General features: G+C 33.3%; 1 protein-coding gene across 1 annotated transcript; it reads left to right on the forward strand.

Moving 5' to 3' along the window:
* The first annotated feature begins 369 nt into the window (after window positions 1-369).
* On the forward strand, window positions 370-22,759 carry LOAG_16998 (HCO3-transporter). Its single transcript, XM_020449655.1, has 20 exons — window positions 370-1,228; window positions 13,501-13,663; window positions 14,069-14,157; window positions 14,260-14,350; window positions 15,131-15,254; window positions 16,400-16,506; window positions 16,822-16,921; window positions 17,209-17,296; window positions 17,373-17,495; window positions 17,805-17,918; window positions 18,025-18,157; window positions 18,440-18,513; window positions 19,422-19,567; window positions 19,813-19,907; window positions 20,198-20,310; window positions 20,745-20,913; window positions 21,239-21,412; window positions 21,776-21,974; window positions 22,209-22,378; window positions 22,515-22,759. The coding sequence occupies exons 1-20, from the start codon at window positions 502-504 to the stop codon at window positions 22,576-22,578; spliced, it is 3,063 nt and encodes a 1,020-aa protein (XP_020306795.1). The 5' UTR covers window positions 370-501; the 3' UTR covers window positions 22,579-22,759.
* Window positions 22,760-23,532: the final 773 nt, after the last annotated feature.

The raw sequence follows: 23,532 nt of genomic DNA on the forward strand, positions 1-23,532 counted from the left end.
TCTTGTTTTTTTTTTTTAGATTGTTTCATCACTGACCCAAGATGTCACCCTCTGGCTGCATATAAAAATAATACTAATTTTACAAAATTTTTCACGCATTGCCGAACTAGAATTAATTGCAAATATCACTTTCTATTTTTCGTTGATTTTTAAACGCTTTTTTCTGTTCTATTCCCAAATCCTTGATTTCCTTTCGCCTTTAGTACTAATTTTTTGACCTCTACAACGTGACTGATAAGCGCTTAAAATGTCCATGCATCAGGTTCTAAAATTATATATGGTGTTGATCCACTTCGCTGATAAAGTGATATATTCCATTTGACGCTATGATCCATTTTATATAATTCAAATTTCGAAATATATGTTTGTAGTTTCAGTGAAAGATGGAAAAAGTCGTGTTTCGAATGAATTTTATTTAAGTGAGCAGATTCACTTCTGTTCCATAAAATGGTTTGCTGTTGCTCCTATAATCTAAGAATGTATGAAAACTAATTTTGTACGATGTCAACAACTCCGACTGACGAAAAAAAATTGCTACCGGACAAAAGGATCCGTTCTCGGTCGTTAAAACACAGTTGTGCCAGTGAGGATTGTAGTAATGCCATAACTTCGCTACCAGTTGAAATGCCTTCTTTAAATTCAGAAAAGCGTGCCGAATCAATTCAGTCTCGACAATTTGTCCCAATATCTAATCGGATTCCACTAGCCAAAACACTGGCTCATCGAAAATTACGTAAATATGCCAGCGAAACGAATTTTCCACTGGAAAACAATAGTTCTTCAGATCTATTACTGAAAGAGAAAGACCAGAAGATACCAATCGGTAAAAATAAAATATTTTCCGTGCGACCTGTTAAAACTGTTGCCAGTGGTACGTTACTTCGGGATGGTAGTGTTCCATGTTCCCAACATGCTAAACGTGAAGATTCAGAGGGTGAAGCAAGCTGCTCCGGAAGTGATGCAACTTTAGCCAGCATGTCAATGACTCCAATTTTACGACAGAAATCACAGCGATCCCACTTGAATCGACCGAAAAGTTCAACATATATGTGCGGAACATCTATATCGTCGGATGCTTATAATACTCCGACATCGGCTACACTACCATCCAACGATTCCCTGCAACAAATCGGACTTGGAATGATGGCAGGAAGCATGGAAGGACGTCGAGATAGTAGTTTTTACAATATTGACGATGATAGTCTGCATGAATTCGACGATGAGAAAGGTATCTTATTTCACAAATAATTCAATATTTTCTAGTTCGGGAAATTCGGCTGGACAAAAGACCGAAACTACTTAATTGCTTGTTTCTTGACTTTTTTTTATTTCACTATTCCCTTTCTAAACTCCAACATTTGGATGGATAATTTCACTACTCTGCATCTAAAAGTTAAAAAATTAGGAAAACTTTCCTGAACTAGTAATGGATCCAACTCGGATAAACAGAAGTTGAAACAAAGTTTTCAGACTTTACTTGTACCATATTGTTCAGTAGAAATTATTTATTAGTTTAAAATAATTGGTATAATTATAGGCAGCTTTTAAGAAGCGAATATTTCAATGCTTCATAGAGCATAAAATATTCTTATTTGTTTGTATACTAAATGCAAATTTCGCTATTATCCTTTTGGTTTATGAATGAGTTTCCGAATTCAGTGAACGGAAGCTTACTGGAAAAGTTAGTTTTTCTACTAAAAGCATTCGCACAAAATCTTCATCAATTAGGAAAACAATCGCACAATCTTCATCAATTAGAAGGGTTGTACAGGTATTTTGGCCCAGACCGAGAAATCAGAATAAGATTAACATGTTAAAAAAAGTTTTTTTCTTGACATTTCAAGTACTGTCAATAAGAACTAAAAGGGATTATTTCAAGGATCCGACATTCTGAATTACATGTTTTCAGTACAAGACATATTAAAATTTGAGGACTTTCGAAGTCTTTCAAGTCTTTACAAACATCTTAGTAAACAATGTGCTACTCTTCCTCCTACCTTGAGTCTTTGTTTTTCATGAAATTCAAAAATTCGAAAGTTTTTTGATATTTGTACAAGTTTTTTTAACCTCCAACTGTATTGAAGAAGACTGGAAGTCGGTTGGAAAACATAATTAAAATTTGAACAAAATTGAAACATTGCAAAGAAGATAGAATAGAGAAAGTTTTCGAAAATTTTTTACTGTTTTGTTTTAAAAATAACAAGAGATGCAAAGAGGGAAAGAGATAATTATAGAGAGATCTCATTTGGAAACAGGAAATGGTCCCAAGATGAAGATTCTGATGTAGAGCAGGGAACGAAGAAGAGTACCTTGTGTATCATATTAAAACTTGATTAGGCATCTTTCCATTTTAAAATTTTCCAGATACTTCTCCATTTCCGTGATTGTCATTGCTTAATTCAAAATTATCATCTTTTGCAATGGAAGAACTGAACAAATTATGGCTCTTATATGTTTCCCATTTGTCCTGTCCGCTCATTTTTAAACAAACGTTCAGCATCTTTTTGTCTCAAATTGAAAACACCATACCATTATTGAAGATATAAGCAGTATTTACTAGCGATAAATTTCCAATCTAATAAAACTAACCAGAATTGCTTTAAAAAAAAAATGTTTGGTTTTATCAAGATAAAATAAAAACTGTAATATCAAATGAAAAAATCCAGGATTGAAATTTACATGAAAGTATAAGTTTTCTTTGTAAATTAAGAGATTATGGTAAAGCTTATGAATGAGATAAACTCAAGTAGTTGCTTATTATATAAACAATGATTTGCTATCGTAATTATTGACTAATTATCTTTACTCCAAATTTGGACTTATTAAATTTTAAAGTCCTCTAGAATTTAGGAGTTCGAAAATTGAAGTCGAATGATAACCAAATATTCAAAGTGCTATCATGTTTCAGCCTTTATTCCAAAATCGCTTTTCCAAAGTTAATACATTTGGTGAAGAAATGGCTTGGCCACTGCCTTAATTACTTGTCAAAGTGATTAAACTTCAAAAAATTAGTGTAACTTAAGACATAAAATTATTCAAATTATTTTATGATTTTGGTTGTTTATAATGTACTCGAATTTCATTCTTTCTATATCAGTTAAAACGTCTGTGTAGCCAGCAGCTAACTGACATTCAAGAAACTATTTCTTATAATTCACAATTTATATTTGCCTGACTGTCACAAAAAATTACCGTCAGAAAATTCTTTTGGTAGGGATAAAATAATTTATCTTGAATCACCGAATTCTGAAGTCGGTGAGATGGAGGCACAAATTCTGAAAAAAATTGTATATAGTGCTAATTATCAGCCTATATATGGAGTTAAAGGAATTTTTCACTAGTGAAGATTCTGAATAATTATTGTTTGTCTTTCTGCATTCTCCTTATTCTTCCCATCTTTTGCAAATAATTATAATTTATTAATTACAAGCACGCCCGTCTCTTAAGGCTTACTAAAATTCGATGAAAATAGGAATAGTGGAAAAAAGAGTGGAGGAGGCCTTGTTTTGTATTATCGCAATGTCATTATGGATGGAATAAGTACTTTTAAGTTTTGAATTTCTTTCTTCGAGATTCTGAAATAACAAAAGTAATACTTCAGTAACTTTTCTGTTTGGTTTCAAAAGAAGTACGCCTGCTAACAACTACACTTCTGCTCACAACACTTGCCACCCAATCGTCTTCGAAACTATTTGTTTTTGTTTTTTTCTTTTTTGTTTTGTACAATCACATTTTTCACTTTTATATAGCTTAGATTATCTTTTGAAACTTTCCTTTTCTTTAATAAAAAAAAAAAAAAGAATGAGAAGTGCCGCCTTTTCGGGCAATTTTTCGCACCACCTCAAAAGCTATACTGACATGCGGTATGGCACGAATTAAAAGGTCTGATAAACCTTTATTAAAGTTATAATCCTCTCCATCTCTTCTGTAATCTGTCATCTGCAGACTGTTCGAAGAAATCTATGAATGTTTTACGTGATGGCAAAAAAATTTCAATTGAGGACTGACAGATGACAGTGATCATAAATATTCAAATGTTGATACGTTTCTGATGTATGAACTAGCAAAGGAAACAGAGAGGGAGATTAAAGGTGCGTTTCTTGATGCTTAATAAAAAAAATATATTGCAAACATTGTAAAACGATAAATTAAGAACAGTTGCTTAGGATGACACATTTAATTAAGCTAACAAATCGTATCGATTTATCCATTTTTTAAATGAATTAAAGGGTTATAAATTAAAATTTCACTCTTATTTTCACAATGCTAATCGAGAGCCAAATGCTATCTATGCTTAACATCTGCTTCCCGTGAACTCCCCTCATTTTATTTTATATTTCACATTTTATGTTGTTGTTCAGTGATTTTATATCAAGTGTTAGCTACAATATCAAATTATATCACACTCATCAAGCAGTAATCACTAGCTGATAGCTGGTTTCACAATAATCTGAAAATATCATGTTATTTTGTCCCGTAAATTTGTTGAAATATGTACATTTTGCAATCTACATCAATCGGTTCAACTAGTTCAATCTAACAAGGTTTTATATCTAAACAGCAAGATGTAAACGGAGATTTTAAAGAAACCAAAATTAACTTAAAATTTTGGATATTTTCAATCAAATTCAAAGAATAATTCGCAGTAGTGGAGAAAAAACTTGAAAAAATTAAATTTGAGAAAGCATTATTACCTCAAAGAGTACTTTTTATTGCTACAACAATCATCTCTTGAAAAAATACGGAAATTTATCAATGCATTTTTAATTCAGCTTTAACTCAATATACGTAACTACTACAAAATTTCTTCATTATTTTATTATTAATTTTAATTTGTCATTATTCGTTATATTTGGAATAATATGATTAACATCTCTTTAGCAGATTCTGTTAAGAAGCTGTTGAGAAAAGTCAACTTTAATTAAAATACCATAAGTCAAACCAGGACAAACACCCGGTATACCCCACCTTAAAGCCGAATACATGAATCAGTAAAAATATTATTCATCGCTCCAATATGCTGCTAAAAATCTAAATAGTATCATTTGCCAGAAGATAGGTTTTTCTACAAACGCTTGCTATAATTATTATCATCATATTGTGCATGTGCGCAAAAATTCCAAATTTTTTCGAGTGAAATTTAAAGCTGAAGCTGACACCAATGCATTGAAACAAATGAACACATCTAATGAAACACGCAATACTTTGCAAGGTAAGCATGAACATGTAAATCCAAAAAAGGTAGCTGAAGATATTTGGCAAAAGAGAATTGAAAATATTTATATCAGAATTAGTCAAGATAATCTCATTGAACCTTTCGTTTTGGCCCAAATATCACCGTACAGGTGTACACATTTCCTTTTACTCTACTTCCTTCTACAGTAAGTTCATTACCTCATTCATTGTATTCATTCCATCATCCATAAGTCCAGTTTCATTTTTGCTTGTTTTTTTTGACGCATTCCGCGATATCTTTCTAAATTCATAATATCCAGAAGTAGCTGCCTTCCTGCTTTTCCCATGCAGAATTATTGGTTATCTCATATAGATCATTTTATTTATCACCCCTTCACTTTGTTGACTTTCCAATGTGACGTCACTATTCAGCACTTTCCTGCCGTTATCCTACTACTTCGTCTTGTTGCACGGTTGTCAGCAGTTTTGATAAATGTCCACAGTATTTTTTAGCTTAACTTATAAATAATAGTGATTATGTGAAGGAGAGTGTTTCGAAATTTTAAGACCTCTATCATTTTGTCTTATAATTTCCCACTGATTTTGGAAACGATTCAAATACTTCTGAAAATAAAAATTTTTTGCCAATGTTTTTACAAAAGAATTTCTTTCGAAACACTCGATTATTTTTAAGTTATTAGTTTAGAAATTAAACATATGAATGCTTTAATGACTTTAGAATGATGGGAAAAATATTGTCACTCTTATTAGTTGAAATCGTAAAAGCGAATCAATCAAATGATAAAATTGATTAAAGAAAATATTTCGATTACTGAAAACTTAAAACTTTTTGACAGATCAATGCATGGGCAGGAGTTTTGCTAACTGAGATACTAATAACTCTGGCATAAAGTTTCCAGCATGAGCGTGAATGTACTTGTGTAACATACATTTTCGCGGAGATGGCTCATATCAATAATGGCCAAATTTAATAACTCAGGCATATCTACGCCAAGTTGATCGTCAGATATTTGAACCGGCAGATAATATGTCATATATAATGATATGTTGTTCTGCTGTTTTGCTAATTCTTTAAATTGAATGGGAGAACATTCAACATAAAAGTACGTGGAAAGGTATTGTATATTGCAGCTTACACAGTTATAACGTATCACAATGCAATAGTTCGTATCAGTTTTCCTTTGAAATGATGCCTTAAATAGGATAATAAAATATATTCCTTTTACCTCTTTGATGATTTTCACTTGCCTTAAGAAGTGATAATACATGCATATGAGATCAGTTTAAATCTTATAGTCATATGCTTTCAAAAGAATTTAGAGATAAAATACAGTAGCTAATTTGCACGAATCTCTAGTCACATTTCGATGTTTACGTTATTTATTATTAAGACCAAAGTTTTCCATGCTGCCTTTAGGAAGATGACTAATTTTTAGAGTTTATAAAGTTAATGTTTTGGAAGTGATTTAAGGTATGATTTGGTGACTTGTATCCTTGTTGAGTTAGCTCCAATTAGCTTCTCTTTACTAATAGTATAGCCATAATTTATTGCTTCTTTTCCATTGTATTATACTTAATAATATATTCGGATATCTGTATAAATGCTATAGGAAAAGCTCAACTTTCTGACTCACTCTTATTGTACTTCACCAAAGCTCGATTATTCCGCGGCAAATCAGTCAAGGATGCAGATGTCATATTATTGATGGCATCAATAAAATACCTAACAAAACAACTGCTAAAAATATTGGTTAAACAAGTGGTTAACAGTTGGTTAAGAAGAATGGACGTTCACTTGGCTGCTTTTGCTATGCTGATTTTTCAACAATGCTTTTTTTGTCACTTTACACTTCGAATTTATGGCAAATTTTCCTGCTTAATTGTGGGAACTTACCGTTTGTCAAATTCACTACTAACAATAGAAAAAATATTTCCTACGTTGTTTGACCTCTGCCAAGTTATTTCTGCAATATGTTTGGACAAAAAGTTTCATACATTCCCCACACCATCCTGTTGATAGTTACAAAAGTTCAATCAAACGCTGCAGCATATATCGTCTTTCAAGCATGTCACCTTTGTCCTGCACATGTATTCAGTGAAGTATGACTATGTCGAACTATTGAACAGGACTTTTTTATGATAAGTTAAATGGTCAGGGTCAGATCACTTAGCTGTAACAATAGTGTCCGATTTCTGCGTTGAAGCTTCGGGACACTTTTTACTTTAAGAGTATGTCCTGCCTCCCTTGCATTTCAATTTCCTTCTCTTGATTGCGCACACACGCACCTATACAAGAACAAAACACACATACACATGCATATATATACAGATAGACACAGACACGCACACACATGTGAGATAGCACAGAAATACTTAAGGTGCAGTCGACACTGGTCAACATCCTATACTTTAACATTATTAAGTTTGAATTTTAGACGAAACTGTAGAAAATCAGCATTGGTATCGAGGTTGACCAAAGGGTGACAATAAAACTGGAACTGTTGTTGTAACGTATCACCATAGCAATGTTATTTCACTGTTCTTCTCTACTTTCCAATAATCTTACGAAGATATTTCCTTTTTCAAATATTTTAATTAACTACTTCCGACTGACCCGAGTGAGTGTGTGAGCTTCACTTCCTTTTATGTCTTTTCTTTGTTAAATGTCCTATCCGTTACTTTTTTTCGTATTGTGAAATATACAGCATGAATTACAAAAGAAGTTAATATATCAGTCGTTAAATCTTCCAATCAATTTGCCAGTTAAGTTGACAGTGTTTTGTATGGTCTGATTCTGATGGTATAAATACGTTAGGAAATTTGTTTAGAAATACATAGGTCCTTCTTCTTGGCGTTTTGAATGTATATTTTAACAATATTTTCAAATATATCCCAGTCTTACATATTTTTTTCACTTATAAATCTACACGAAAAGCTGAGATAAGTGTTTTTTTGAGATTGAATTAAATTCGGTTCTAACATTTTATGTCTCTAACATATCGCCACACGAGAATCCACCATCCTCTCAGAGATAACGTTAAGTATGTCATTTTTCCGATCGCTTGATTAAAAGTAATAGATGCAAAATAAGTGATTTTATAGTTGATAAAGATAACAGTTCCAGGTAATAAAAATATTATGAAATATTTCAGTTAAAAAAGTTAACTATAATGTTCGCTTTGCATTTAATTAGCACCAATTATTAATTTCTGTGATTATCTTTACAATAGTTCAACTTTCATTGAGGAAAAGTTGCTTTTTCAAAATTATTGGTGGCTATTAAGCAAATGATTGATTATTTCTTTCTTAAAATGAATAAATTTCATCAACGCATGCATTAATAGCACTGATAACTATTCAACATAATAGACCTCTTATGTGGAGATTCATACGATTATGATTTAAAAATGTTAAAAGGCGATCGCTTCATCAGAAATCATGCATAATACTTCGTCAATGATCTCATGCATATAATTTAGCTATCGATGCATATTTATCTTTCCTTCTTGGAAAAAGAAAGACCGCATTCCAGAAATTATAAATTTACTGAATTTTTGGAATATTTTTGATGAGATTTATGCGTGCATTCAATTGAATAAAATCACGATGAGCTTCTCTTAGTCAAACATGTTTAAATAAAAGGTATTCTGAAAATTTGTGATTATCCCAAGGGACGATTATCATTTTCAGACAACAGTTATACTTTAACCAATTGATATCATAATAGCGAAGGAAGGGAGCAAACTTCGTGTTTATATCTTCAATAAAATACAATGGAAAGAGAAAGGTAACGACTTGAAATGATATCGAAGATAATTCGTCTCTAAGCAAACTCATTAACTTGCATTTCTCCCTTGCGCCATATTTAACATTCCTTTAATTTCTTTTTTCGTTTTTGACAAGAATTATCTCGCTTTCCGAAAATTTTTCTAATCTTCAAAACAATCAGGAAAGAAAAGGTAGGATTAGCTTCTGATGACAAAATAATGAAATACTGAAACTTTAAAACAAAATTTAAAATGCACAACATATACGACGGCTGTACTTGCGATTTTCAATTGGTTGAAATTCATTTAACCCGCTTATATTCACATTTAAAGGAATTTGCTACAAATGCTCATACCTAAATTTAACATATTCTCCTAGGCACTGTTTGGAATAGTATTGGGTGACAATAAATAGTAGAATATTATGTATAGTTTTGACCATAGTTAGAAACAATTTTTCCTGAAGTTGTAACGGATTTCAGAATAACAAGAAAAAATCCCATAATGTCCTCTAGCACTACTTCACCCGGGATATCAAGTAGAAAACTCCCAGCGAGCCAGAAGTAGTAAACCATTTCAAAAATACATATCGCGAAATAGAAGTTAAAACAAAATGATTTAAAAAAATTTTTCCCCAGTTTTTCGTAATGGGGAAAGGTTGAATAGCGGTCGAGTACAAAAAGATAATTAATTGCACATGGAGATTATAAATCAGTCTAGGAAGAGTTTGTAATGAAGAAAGACATGACAAATTTTGAAAAAGCACATGGTGGTAACGTGATGAAAGGAAAAACAGATGGCAGTAGGGACAAAGTATCACGACAACAAAATTGTCTTTTCTGCCGAGATAGATTGGTAATCATTATTGGTGCATAAGGTTATGATTGCTTGCGATTCCTGCCCATTTCTGATCCGTTCATTAATTTTTTTTCAAATCCCAAAACAAAATCTCAAATGTGAATAAAGTGGCTTATTTGTGCTGTTATAGAGGTATTAATCAAAAAATAACTTCGTCTCTCTATTGCTCAAAAAATATCATCACATCTGTTCTACTGACTCCAGGGCATTCCAAAAAAGAAATTTTTTGGAGTATATGTCTAGATTACTTTGAGATGAGCATGTTTATATTTATCATGACGCCTGATATGCTAACATTTCTCAGCTTCTTAGCTAAATTAACATCTAACTGGAACATTTTGAATGATTAGAGCAGCCTATGGCATTGGTTCCTTATCCAGATAAGTGATGCGTCTTCCGCATCTTTCTGTTTGTTACTACATTTTGTACTGCAGAGTTTGATAGTTATCGAGTAATTGCCGAGTGAGCTTCTGACTCTTCACTACAAAGGTACGATTTGGCAAAAGGAAGCAGGAAGGCCTGTGATCGTTCTAATTCCATTCCTTCTCAGCTATTTAGTGGTGGAGATTTAAGAGAATGTTTGGGTGGAAAAGCGTTGTCCAAGCATCTCTTATATTCAATCACGAATAATTGTCAGATTCAGTTGTGGATGCGTGCTTTTGCTGTTAGATAGTAATCGCATTTGAGTCCATTGCTACAACTAGACTGGAGGCTGAGCTTGTTTTCAACTTGGCTATCGGAGACAAATATTGAAGCAGTGAATCGAGCTAGTTAAACAGTCCTCCATTCCTCCGCGTCCCATCGTTTTCATTGGCCTTTCCCAAGCTTCTCTTTGTTTTTTCATCCCATCTGTTAGCTGTTTGCTGCTTGCTTAACCCCTCTTGGGTTTTTTTCGGGGAGGAGAAGGAAGAGGAGATTATCATCCTTTCTTTTCTCTATTTGCAACCCAATCAACTGAGCTAATTTTGCTCCCCGTGGCCTAATCTTTCATTGGCGTTTTCCTGTCCATTACCGGATATAGCACAACAAAATGATGTCATTATACTACTCCTGTTAACGAACAACTGCTAGGATTCATTTACAGGTTTTTTTGGATAAAAATTGGAATCAAACAAATTACTAAGATGAAAGAAATATTGGAGTTAATCCCATCTTGGAATAAATGCGCTGATGCTAAACTTTTGTGATATTGTAATTTCTTAATCCATCACCGATCTATTGTTATCAATATTGCATTCAGAAAGGACATCAACCTCTATCTAGGAAGAGAAAGGCAGCATTTCCTTAACAATTTCAAATGAAAAGTACCACTATGACGGATTTTCAAATCCCGCCTAGTTCAAGACCGAAAGAACAAGTAGAACACGCATCAGAAAATGGTTCTGAAAATCAAGACAAAGATGTCATGCTGATCTCGGACGAAATTATTCTCCCATCATCTACTTCCAAGACCGAGAATGACAATCAGAAGACGTTCGAGGTCAGCATGGAACGATTGTTAGTGAAGCATACTTCACATGCTTTGCTTTATGTCCCGGAGCATCAACAAATTCCAGTCACATCGAGGAATTCCACGACTCCATGTCCACCAATGTCATCGATTGAAAGTGTATTTCAAATCAACCTGATGGCACGCCTTGCATCTTTACTACGACCTTCACTTATTGACGGTCATAGGCGGTCCATCCAGGCTATCGATTGTACTAACCAAAAATCATACCAGAAACGTGACTCCCCATCATCCTTGATCTTAAAATGTGATAGCGTGGAAGGCGAACCACTGTTAGAAACAGCCTCATTAAATTGCACAAAAGGCGATGTAAAAATAATGCCGGAAGAAAGGATTGCGCAAAGCGGACTGATAAGGCAGGCAGTATCTAAATCTGATATCCCGGAAATAACACTGTCACAGCGTCTCACCAAACGAGTCAGCTGGTTATCCATAAAGAATTTGCAGGATGACGAATTATCTATCAGAATAGCAATCACAAATAAACGCAATCGTCGACAGTCAACGATGTTTGATCTAAATAATGAAACATTCATTAGCAGAAATGATTGCCGAATAAATAATCAATTTGGTTCAATGTCTCAGGTGGATCACAGCAGTATGCTGGATAAGGAAACTAATACATCACCTCTTGATACCCTTAGTTGGACTAATGCAGGTGCACACTCTCTGTTATTCTCCCTCATCAATTCTTTTGAACTAATTCATTCCTTGCGTTGTTTCGTTTGAACTAATTCATTTCCTTAATTTCTACTGTTTACTAATTCATTCCTGAGGTGACCAAACTCAGGTATCCAATTAAGGGTCTTTATAAAATTCTGGATCGATGCCAAAGCTACTAACATTTTCACTAAGACAATATTTGAGAAGCAAGGTTTTTTTTTTTAATTCGAATCAGTAAACAGTAGAAATTACCTCCTGTTATAGCAGATTTTCCCATTTTTTTTTTCCAGTCTTTCACATCAAATTGCATACTTCTCTAGATTTTGCGCCAAATTGAGCTATGAAGAATTGAAACATTTACATGGCAACAAATTTTTCATCTACACTAATTCAAACTGAACTTGATGAATAATTTCTCCATTTCCATTTCAATTCAGAATTTTATGAGTAAATATATTTTTCGTCTTATTCTTTTAATGCTAAACTTTTTCATGCAGCATCTTTATGAACTCATAAAAGAAAACATTTCTGAAAATGGGACAGGGCTCATTATATTTGCTTGAACAGTAGCATATCTGCTTTCAACATCTGGCATCCGAATATCTTATCAGTAAATTAGCACACTAAATTATTGCTTTTTTTGCTTATTTGTATTACAGCATAAATTGATACATATGTTATAATGAATCGCTTCCTAAATTATTTCGAGCATACATAGCTTAGCTGTTCCCAAATTACGGCGACAATGAAATATTTGAATGGATAATTTGTACAGCAATGAATCATTCTTGGAGTAAACAAACAAGAATTCGGATCATTTACTAGAGAACAACCCAAAACTATGATTATTCTGAATGTCTATGTTTTAGCAATACATACTGACAAGAAATTTATTCACTTTCAACAGATTTATACGAATTGGCATATGATTTGAATTTGCACCATATTTTATTCTCTTTCTAAACGAATTAAACTGCATTTAAATAACTTTTGAACTCATTGTATACATTACAATTGACCTTTATGGACCATAGTTGAAAATTGAAACTCCATTTAAAAATCTAATTTTTTTAAATTGAGAAGTCTAAAATTTGTGGCAATGTCGTCATAAAAAGTTTTGCTTTCATTTTCTAATTACAGTTTATCAAATTACAGGATATAAGCTTTGTTTAGATCGCCGCAAAAGTTTTTATTTCAATTTCCTTTACCATTAATAAAATAAAACAAAAAATTTTATTGGAACGTAATTTCTGTGTTTTTCTACTGCTGATGTGATGTTTGTGCTTTCAAAAAAGGGAAAAAAATTAAGATAAGGGAAAACTTTTGAAAAATATGAAAAAATTGATATGAATTTCTTGAAGAATACTTTCGGATATCCTTGCATCATCCAATTTCACCATTGCTGATATATCATTACCTTAGAACTAGATACCGAAATTATTTTATGAATTACTTGGATTTCATTTCTTGCAAAAAATTTTCTCAAAACAAAGCTGTACGTTTCAGATGAATATGATAATGTGACATTGATGTACGCAAAGCACGAAAAAATCCCGATGAAGGATTTTGGATCAGAAATTCGAGCGACAATGGACATCGATCATTTGCTCAATAAATCTGTTCTTCTCTTGGATTTACAAGAAACTTCCCTCGAGGAGATTTTTGCGAAGTATGTGCAATTAAATTGATTTAATAGATAATTTTGACTCGAGGAAATTTCTTCTTTTATCGCACACGTATATAAGATACAAATCTCCTTTCAAGTATTATTCCTCAAAACTTCAGTGACCTGTGCAATACTCCAATTACCTTCAGAATTATTGGTACTATTCTTGTTTTCTATAGTATTTTGAAATACTATAGACTATTATTTAATGAATAATTTTGGAAATTCATAGAATTTGATTTTAATGGTTAAGTTTTTGGACTAATCTCAGTGCTGCAAATCACAAATGTCTCTTTAGCGCAGGGCATCCAAAGTTTTCTAACATTTTAGCTTCTAAATCACTGCGCTGTCTGGTAGAAATCATGTGAACTGATGCAGTAAACCATAAATGTAACTACCCTCTTTTAGAATAATTCATGAAATGGACATTCAGGAACCAGAATTTACAAGTGAACAAGTTCGATCGGTGCTTTTCACGCAAGATTCTGGCAACCAGTGTAAGTCTGTTTTTGTCGCCTCAGAATTTCTGCATTGGCAGGGAATTCATTATTATGGTATGTTCTAGCATTGTTCTGTCTAAATAAATGCATTGATTATAGTCCATATATTGAGCCGAACGGTACAAAGTATCTGCACAACAGGTACAGTCGGTGGTACCTTCGATTACGATCAGTCTTGGATTTGTGCCCTGTAAGGAAATCAGTCAATTTGCAAATTTTCAATTCTCGCATTTCATTGTTTAACTATTAACATAGAGTAAATGTTCTTCCTTTTTCCTTTTTTTTTTTTTTTTTGTATTATATCAGATAGGATTTAGAAACAGGCATCTTTCTCACTATCCAAATACGCTGCTCTTAATTATGACATTCAAAGTTTACCAGATGCAGTTTTTTCTCGACTGATGGACTGATAGGTGAACCTCACATACCTTATTCATAACCACCCTGGCCGATTATGAATAAGACATGTGAAGTTCTGACAAACAGAAAGATTATACCGGAATCTTAGGTGAGGTTATTGGTTCAGTTCTTTCGTGAAAGATACGATAAAACCATTGAATTCATTGCTCAGACAGTTTTCTCTTTTCTGATGACATCGCCACAAAACAAATGAATGGGAATTCATTAATTTTAGATCTTATATTTCAAAGATTAAAGGCTAGTTTTGCTATGTTTTTTACTTGTTTGACACCTGAATATATACCTGATCAGAGTTGACTCCATTTACGTTAAGTGAACTCCAACATTAATAGTAGGAGAAAAAAAAACTTCTTAGTTATCTTGAAATTTCCCACTTCAGAATTTAACGTTTCAGAAATTTGACAACTTCAGTTCTTATACCTTCACTAAAATGATAATTAACTAGTTTAGAAAAAAGTAGAGTCTATCATATTGTAGAAGTCTCGATTATATTTCACTTAACTCCGTAAGGTAACGATCAAAAATTCTGTCAAGTTCTTCCGACTTGCAGGTGCATGTTAAACACGGTGCAACACCGGCATGTAGCAATCGCTCGACTTAGTCACCCGACCAATTTGGGTCGTACAATGCAGGATCTGCGGTTCATCATCATTGTTATTGCCCCTTCACGAGCGGTACTATTTACATTCAAACTTTATCCTTAGATTTATTAGGTCATTTGACATAGCTCTCCTACTAATGGAGCAAAATCAAAACCCAATAACTGTCTACTGCCCTCTCAAAAACGATTAGTGGTATTAGGATTAATCAGTTTCATGTAGCCGATAAGGAATAGCCAGACATTCGCCAATCAACACGCAACATCTTGAGACAAGTGGGATTTCCCATCCTGGGACACTTATCCACGCTGTCATTCCCATATCCATTGAGATCTCTAGGTCAGCTTTCGTGTTTCTCACTCCATTTATTTAGAATGTTTCGATGAATTTCATAAAAGTTGATGATAGAAATAATGACGATGATTGACGCAGAATACCTACTAAATTTAACAGTTCCTGAGTTTATAAAGGACGGAAATTTCTGTTTTGCTCCTTCTAAAAATATTCTTGTTAAAATGGTGTTAGATTTCGAGATTTAGAAACTCAGAAATCCACCACTACTCGACACAAGAGAACCAGCTACTGAGGATATGATTAGTATCCAGAATTTTAATAAGACTACTGTGAAAGTTTGAATGAAGTTGGAGTAACTACTATTGCAGTGTTTGATGAATTATCGGTGAGTAGTAAGGGAAGAGAGATCGGCGTTTCCTATATTCCGATGCTCTCAGTAACCTGTTATTGAATTTCAAAAATGTTGAAAACAATAAAAGCACTTCATTTTTATCCCTTCTACTCCGTTTAATCAATTTCGGAATAGTTCGATGAAGTTGGAATCGGCTGAATAACTCCTTAAGTTACTGATGTGAGCAGAAAATATGCATTGAACTACTACATGTTTCAACTCTTATTTCGATTATTTGAAGCTTACTTAAAGATATAATGTGAAATAACACAGTGGAAATCGAAATTCATTAAGTTCCACAAACTTTTTTGAGTATATCCTCAAATAACAAAAATTAACATAATAGGACTTTAAACTTCTCATCTCATTTGATCTTTTGATCAGGATTATTATAAATTTGAAACCTCCAATTTATCTCTATGAGGGGATATGCAGGAAGTCATTTGCAGCACAGATCTCTAAATAAACATCAAATTTTCTTGAAGTTTATTGAAATGTTTAAAATATTTGTCATTACTAATTACAAATATTTCAGAAAGGCACAAAGACTGCACTTGAGACGACTCGAACATTTGCAACACTTTTTGCAGATATGGATATCAGACAACGACTTGTTATGGCACAAAGTGTGGATCAGTTTAGGTAAATAATAATTTCGACTTTCAGTAAACAGGGATTGAATTTCTCCACGCACAAATAGGGTAAAATTTTAGAATTTTGCTTACGAAATTTATAAATTTGAAACCTTCTAATTATCTCCATCAGGTTTACAGTTTTGATCAACTAGTACTAGTCCTTCTGAAAAAATGCTTTTAATTCAGTACGAGTGTCATGTTTTTGCTTACAATTCTTTATATGCTGCCCATTTAAGTATTACTTCCACTCTTTCATTCTCATTTAGTTCTACTCCTTCACATAAAATTTCAAACGAAAGAGTAATTTGATATTCTTGTTCAGGTCCACATTGTTATCAGCAGCTAAAGAATTAGCAGTAGATCAGAATCAATGGAGAGAAAGGAAAACATCGATACATTTCAGTCAAGCTAAGGAACAGTTGGTTAGTTCGATTCCACTTATGAAATTATTCCTTTTATCATTCAGTAGAAATGAATCGCTTTCTCACTTTTTTATTTGCAACTACTCATTGGAATACTTAGTGATATGCGGTGTGTTTGTATAAACGCCCGGTGTGTGATGCAATGTCACATGTGTATTGACAGGGAGAGAGAAAAAAGAGACAGCCTGATATCCAGTATGTCTTTTGAGATACAGTATCTGGTAGAAAAGTGGCGATCATTTGAAGAAATATCCTTGAGGGGATTCAATGAAGTGCTTACATTTCAGTTTGGTCCTGGGAAATGGTATCTCTTTCGTGGACTTAGTAACGATTTCCTTCGACGTATCAAATACTACTCTTCCGACTACCTGGATGGTTAGTCATTCCTCAATCATTTCCCTCAACTTCTTTTTGTTTCATTTTCTACATTATGAATCGATGCTCCTTCTAGGATTGCGTGGATCGAAAACAATCCAAAAATTATTCAGCTCTATAGTTTTCCTATACTTTGCTTGTCTTCTACCAGCAATTGCTTTTGGTGTTTTGAATGATGACAATACAAATGGAAGTATCAGTGAGTCTCTTTTTACATAGGTTTATCGTTGCAAAGTTGGAAAAGGAATATTTGTATCAGATCAATGGATTATCTTCTTTAATCATTTCTTATTAAACTTTTCCAACGTTTATGTTAGAAAGCAATAAACGTTGATTGTCTTCACCTTATCATTTTGTTCTGACTTATTTGTTATTAATAAAATGAAAACCCAACATTCTTCTTTGTGATAATCACTCTTGATAAACAAGTGCAAAGTGTAAAAGTACATAGCAGATTTGCTTTCTCGAATATGTCTCAATATTTTACTTAATTTAACTATTTTTTGAGATGTACGTAAAGTAATTACTGCTCAAGCACTTGGCGGGATATTTTTTGCAATATTCGGTGGCCAACCGATGATTATATTGTTGACCACAGTACCGCTAGCAATATATATTAAAGGTATGTCAGGTTAGGCACTTGTGCAGATTAACTGCTTAATGCACGCATTGTTAATTTTTGCCAGTCATGTAATATCTTTCTTCTGAATATATAATTGAAGTTTTAGTGATATATAAAATAGCAGAGGAGCTTGGCTATGACTTTTTTGCAATGTATGCTTGCGTTGGATTATGGTGTCAACTTTTCCTCATCCTTTATGCATCTACTGATATGTGCAGCTTGATGAAGCTAGCTACAAGGTTCTTTATTGTTGACTCAAAATTTTGTTAATTCAAAATCAAATCTTAACTCGGAAGTATCTACAATAAATCTGTACTGATTGATAATAAAGTTAAATGGTTTCTTTGTCTATCAGACAGGCAGTCTCAGTCGTCTTTAGCTCATCCTGTTTTTAGTAGCCTTAGCTTTCATGTAAAATATTGACAATTTTCATTTCCTCCAAAGTAAAGTAAAATTCATTTCAGATCACTTAGTACGATCGTATTTAGTTATTACGGTATACGGTACACATTGTTTTTCAGATCTGCCGAAGAAATGTTTTCGCTGTTTATTGCGATAGCCTTTACTGTGGAAAGTATACGGGCACTGCACACAAGTCAGCTCACGTTTGAAATTTTTTTAGCTGAAAGTTGGGAAATTTCTCAAGATTATTTGAAAAATGTACAAAAGCTTTTCATAAAAGGAATTGTAGAGTAGAAATTAAACAATCTACAGTACTCTTACCGAAGCATGGATGGAAACGGTGAGTTTAGCTACGAAATACAACAGCTCTTTGTTCTCATTACTGCATTTAACTTTTCTTCGGGAAGAATCAATGCTGTACCACAGCCTTCTATCTAAATTTCAATAAAAGGCTTCCGCACAACATAAATTCCATCAAAATATCAAATTTTCAAAGCTTTGAATAGGCTGTCAACGGCATAATATCGATGGCAACAGCTAATAATAAAAACAAGTGCAAATGATACTGACAAATATTAGGACTATATGTTAGACACGGAAAGGGAAGGAAACCGTGTAGATGCTACCGTTATGACCACGGGAGAAACACTACTTATAACAAATCGCTGTCTTTGCTCGACTTAATTGACATTATCCTAATCATCTGGATATTCCTGAGGGCAATTTATAATGATAACTGAGAAATAATAACTATAGAAGATATTGAGCATAGAGATTAAGATGAATCGTTATCTCATATCAGCAGATAACTTTAAAACGTGGAGGAATAATTTTGAAAAGGTGTCGCCTCAAAAACTTTGAGTTCAACAATTGTAGAACGGCTGAAACTTCTGAATTTGATTCATGGATTCGAAAAATTTCTTCATGAAAGCACAGTATAAAATTTCTTCAGTTGTCAGCAGCTTGTTATTTTTTAAAAAACATATTTTAGAAGGACTTTTCCAAGTCTCTTTACTTCATTTCCTCGTTATTTTCCCCTGGAAGAGGCTCCGAACAATAAGTAAGATGATGAAGAAATTATGTAAAAAAATTAAGTTTCAGGTTTCAAGAAGAACTATCACAATTGTGATAGTACCAACGTACGGAAAAAGGAAAACGTCGATGGGGATATATTGCCTTCTTTCCGCCTGAATTCGACACCATTCTCCTCCGTTGTTGACATAGCGGAAACAAGTACACCACTACAGGTGTTAATTTCTTAAGAAAGATTCAATGTTTTAATAAGAAGTATTAAAAGAAATCTAAGCAAGTGACAATGTTAGTCAAAATCTTCCTACCAAAACTGAAGCTCCATCTGATTAGCGACATGTAATATATAGCAGGCAGAGTTAATTTGATCTTCAGGTGCATAGTGAATAAAACGATTTCACTTTATAATTTTTTTATAATTTTGATTTCTTCAAGAAATATATTTTCTCCCTTTCTGTTTTAGATGTATGGCAAACTTTGCCATCGAGACACTTCAATTTTGTATATGCTTCTTATGTTTGGTACATTGTGGCTTGGCCTTTTTTTATATAACTTTAGGTAAGCTATTTATATTAAGTTGAATTTCTATATTTTCTTACAGCAAAGACTTCGTACAGCTTTCGTTCAATTTTGTTCTTATATGTCTAAATATATTTTCGGTGACTCTGAAAATTGTGAGGATTTAGACCTATTTCGGTAACCTCTGAAAACTGAGATTTAGAGACAGATTTAGGGCTGCCTCTGAATATCGTTGTAAGTACATTCATATAATAGGTAATTTGACAACACCAAGGTATTGATTTGTGTATTTTTAACGTTAACACCAAAATTTCCAATGAATTTTTCAGGAAGACGCCTTATTTGACGCGATCACGTCGTGAATGGCTAGCTGATTATGCACTTCCTGCTTCAGTGCTCATCATGTCGTTTACGGGTGCTTACTGCTTTTATGATATTGAAAGTTAGTATCAGTTCATTGTCACATCCATTTTGTATTATAAATTTGAAATTGGTTTTAAAACAATTTGTTTTTGTCGCTTAGAAATGAAGTGTCATTCAAAAAAAAGGTAAAAAAATTAAGAATTAATTTCACTGTAAGAGCTAATCAAAAATTTGAAAATTCGGAAATTTCTTAAAAATCTGTGCTACAACCGGCACTTATTGAAATTTTTGCAGTACTTCCTTGACAGACTTTTATGGGTCGTTTTGATGAATCCGGGATTACTTCACTGTCATATCCATTTTGTATTATAGATTTGAAAAAAAAAAAAGAAAAGATATCACCTCAGCTATTATAAATAATCCACAGAACAAGTTCGGCCATTATTTTAATCTTTATGAAAGGGAATTTTTATCGTTGTTTTGTGTTATGAAATAAAGTGAAATAATTTTCAGAAGACAAGTTCAAAATGCGTACCAATGTAGCGACATTCAGTGTTGCACCAGTGTTTTCATTACCGTGGCAGGGCTATTTTGTATGCTTACTCCTTGGCTTCTCATTATCTTTTCTTTTCTTCATGGACCAAAATATCACCTCAGCTATTGTAAATAATCCACAGAATAAGTTCGTTCACCATTTTAATTTTTATGAAGAGACATTTATATCGTCGTCTAATGTATTTTCGAAAAAAAACAATACGCAGATGCTATAAAATAAGTTTTAGACGATGCTGCAACTGTGACAGGAAGACCTCTTTAGCTATTATGTGAATCTTTTGGAGACATGATGTTTAACGACCCAAACTGTTGCATAATATAAAAATGAATTATTATTTTTCTTATTATTGCTGGTTTCGGATTAAATACTGCAATCGTTTTAGAATGATGTTGGCTCTTTGACTTGAAAATCTTGACCGTTTTTTTAAAATTGTGTCTCAGAGTCATTTCAGATTAAAGAAAGGTCCAGCTCAAAATCTGGATTTGTTTGTAGTTGCGATATTGAATTGTTTTTTATCAGTTATGGGTTTACCATGGATGCACGGTGCACTACCGCATTCACCTTTGCATTTGCGCGCCTTGGCTGATGTGGAAGAACGAGTGCTGCAAGGGCATGTCCATGAAGTGTACGTTTGTTCACGTTATTTCCCTTGATATTAGATTGATTTTCAAAAGTATCTGGCTCAAAAATTCGTCTTGTAATGCATGAAGAAAGCTGAAACATATTTTTTTAGCTTGAAGTAAATTAGGTGCTGTCTAAATAAGAACGGTTAATAGCCTTTACTCGGCAAACCGCTTAAGTACTGGCAGGCTGTCTTAAAAAGCTCTTTAACTGTCGTATCTATTGTTCAATGGGATTACCATCAGATTGAACGATAAACTACTACAACTTCGAGTTATTTCAAAAATTGAGTTCATGACAGAATGAAGAGTTTCTGGATTTTCAAATTTTTTCAAAATTCAAAAAGCGATGAAAAAATGTGTTTCAGAATAATGAATGTACGCGAGACACGGCTAGCTACGTTGATAGCACACCTGTTGATATTAATCTCAACGTTTACACTACTACCATACCCTCTTCAATGGATACCAACATCCGTATTACACGGTTTATTCTTGTACATGGCACTTACCTCTTTGGCTGGTAACGAAATGTTCGAACGATTATTATTACTTATTACTGAACAGGTAGAGAACTCAAATTTCGTCGTACGATTAAGGTTTATTTCATAAGATGACTGAGTAGTCACGAATGATGGGAATTTGTTGGGCTACAAAGGGAATGAGGTTTATTCGAAATTTTCTGAGATAGAAAATTCTGTCGTTTGTTGAGATGTGCACAAAGCACATCTCAGAATTCTGCACTCGTTGTTTTCCCGAGAATAGGTTGAAAAAGACTGTCAGACTAAAAAAACTTTTCAGCAAGCTTATCCGCCTACTCATTACATCAGGAAAGTCCCTCAGCGAAAGGTACACTTATTTACTGCCTGTCAGCTTGCACAGCTTGTATTACTTTGTGCATTCGGATTTTCACCCTATCCATTTATTGAAATGGTTTTTCCGATTGTCTGTTTCTTCTTCTTACCCATCAGGTAAGCCAATCACTTTCATCTTTCTTTTGATTAACGTATTTAAGTTCTACAAGTTTTTCTTATGTTCAAGCATGACGCTTTTGATATGAACGTGATCAAACAATTAATGGTTATATCATCAATGTTAATATTGCAGACATACGTTGATACCGCGATTAATTGACTACAAATATCTGGATGCACTGGATGGAAGACATTAGATTATTGTATCAAATGAAAAATGACGTAGGACATTTGTACTTATGATAATTTTTATAACCTTTGTTGCACTTTGTATTTCATTTGTTGTACCAAAGATATAATACGTTGGTTTCGTAGTATACGTCGTAAATGTTTTCACATTCGAAGTTCATAAGATTTTCAATTAAAAGTAAACACTTCGAAAAAGATAGTTTCTACAGCATTTGCTAGTAAATCAATGGAAAGTCATTCATCACAATCAAAATTAGTAATTAAACGAAAAAGCTACAGTCATTGTGTTCGTTCAGTTCTGCGATCTCATCAGGGAATGTTGGAAGTGCTCAGAGGGTTCATCAGTAGACAACTGTAACCTATAGCATATGACCTGTAGAAGTTAATCAAGTCATTTGATTGTGGTTTTGTTCTTTTGCGTCGATTATACTTTTTTCTACATATTGTAGAACTTCCAAGTGAAAATCTTGCTGAAAATAGAGGATAGAGTGCAGGAATTCTTGGACAAGAAAATATGATGAAAAACAAAATATCATGAGAGAGTTAGTGTGATGAGCACACTGAAAAATAATATGGTCGTCACCGAGGATTGCCCGCTATTTGACCAAGACTGACCCCTCCGCCAGTTCCAGCCATAGTTCTTTAACTACATTATTCAATTTGATTTATATACCAAATTCATCATCAAAGTACCAAAAGTAACCAGCGGTTTCAATGGGACTTAGAAGGTGTCGTGAAATAATAAAGACTGCCAGATAATTTATCCAAATGAAGCGCTTAGTGCGAAAGCATTTGTGAGGAAGTCGATTTGTTTTGTGAATACACAACAGTAAGGAATATTAACCTTTATCGTAATAAGAGATTGAAAAAAATCCACCAATGTTCGTAGAAGCAAAAGAATAAAAACAGAAGAAAGCGAAAGAAATAAAAAAAAGAAGAAAACCGATAAACCTTTGAAGAGG

The sequence above is a fragment of the Loa loa genome (assembly GCF_000183805.2).
Source record: "Loa loa unplaced genomic scaffold supercont3.33, whole genome shotgun sequence".
Taxonomy (NCBI): Eukaryota; Metazoa; Nematoda; class Chromadorea; order Rhabditida; family Onchocercidae; genus Loa; species Loa loa.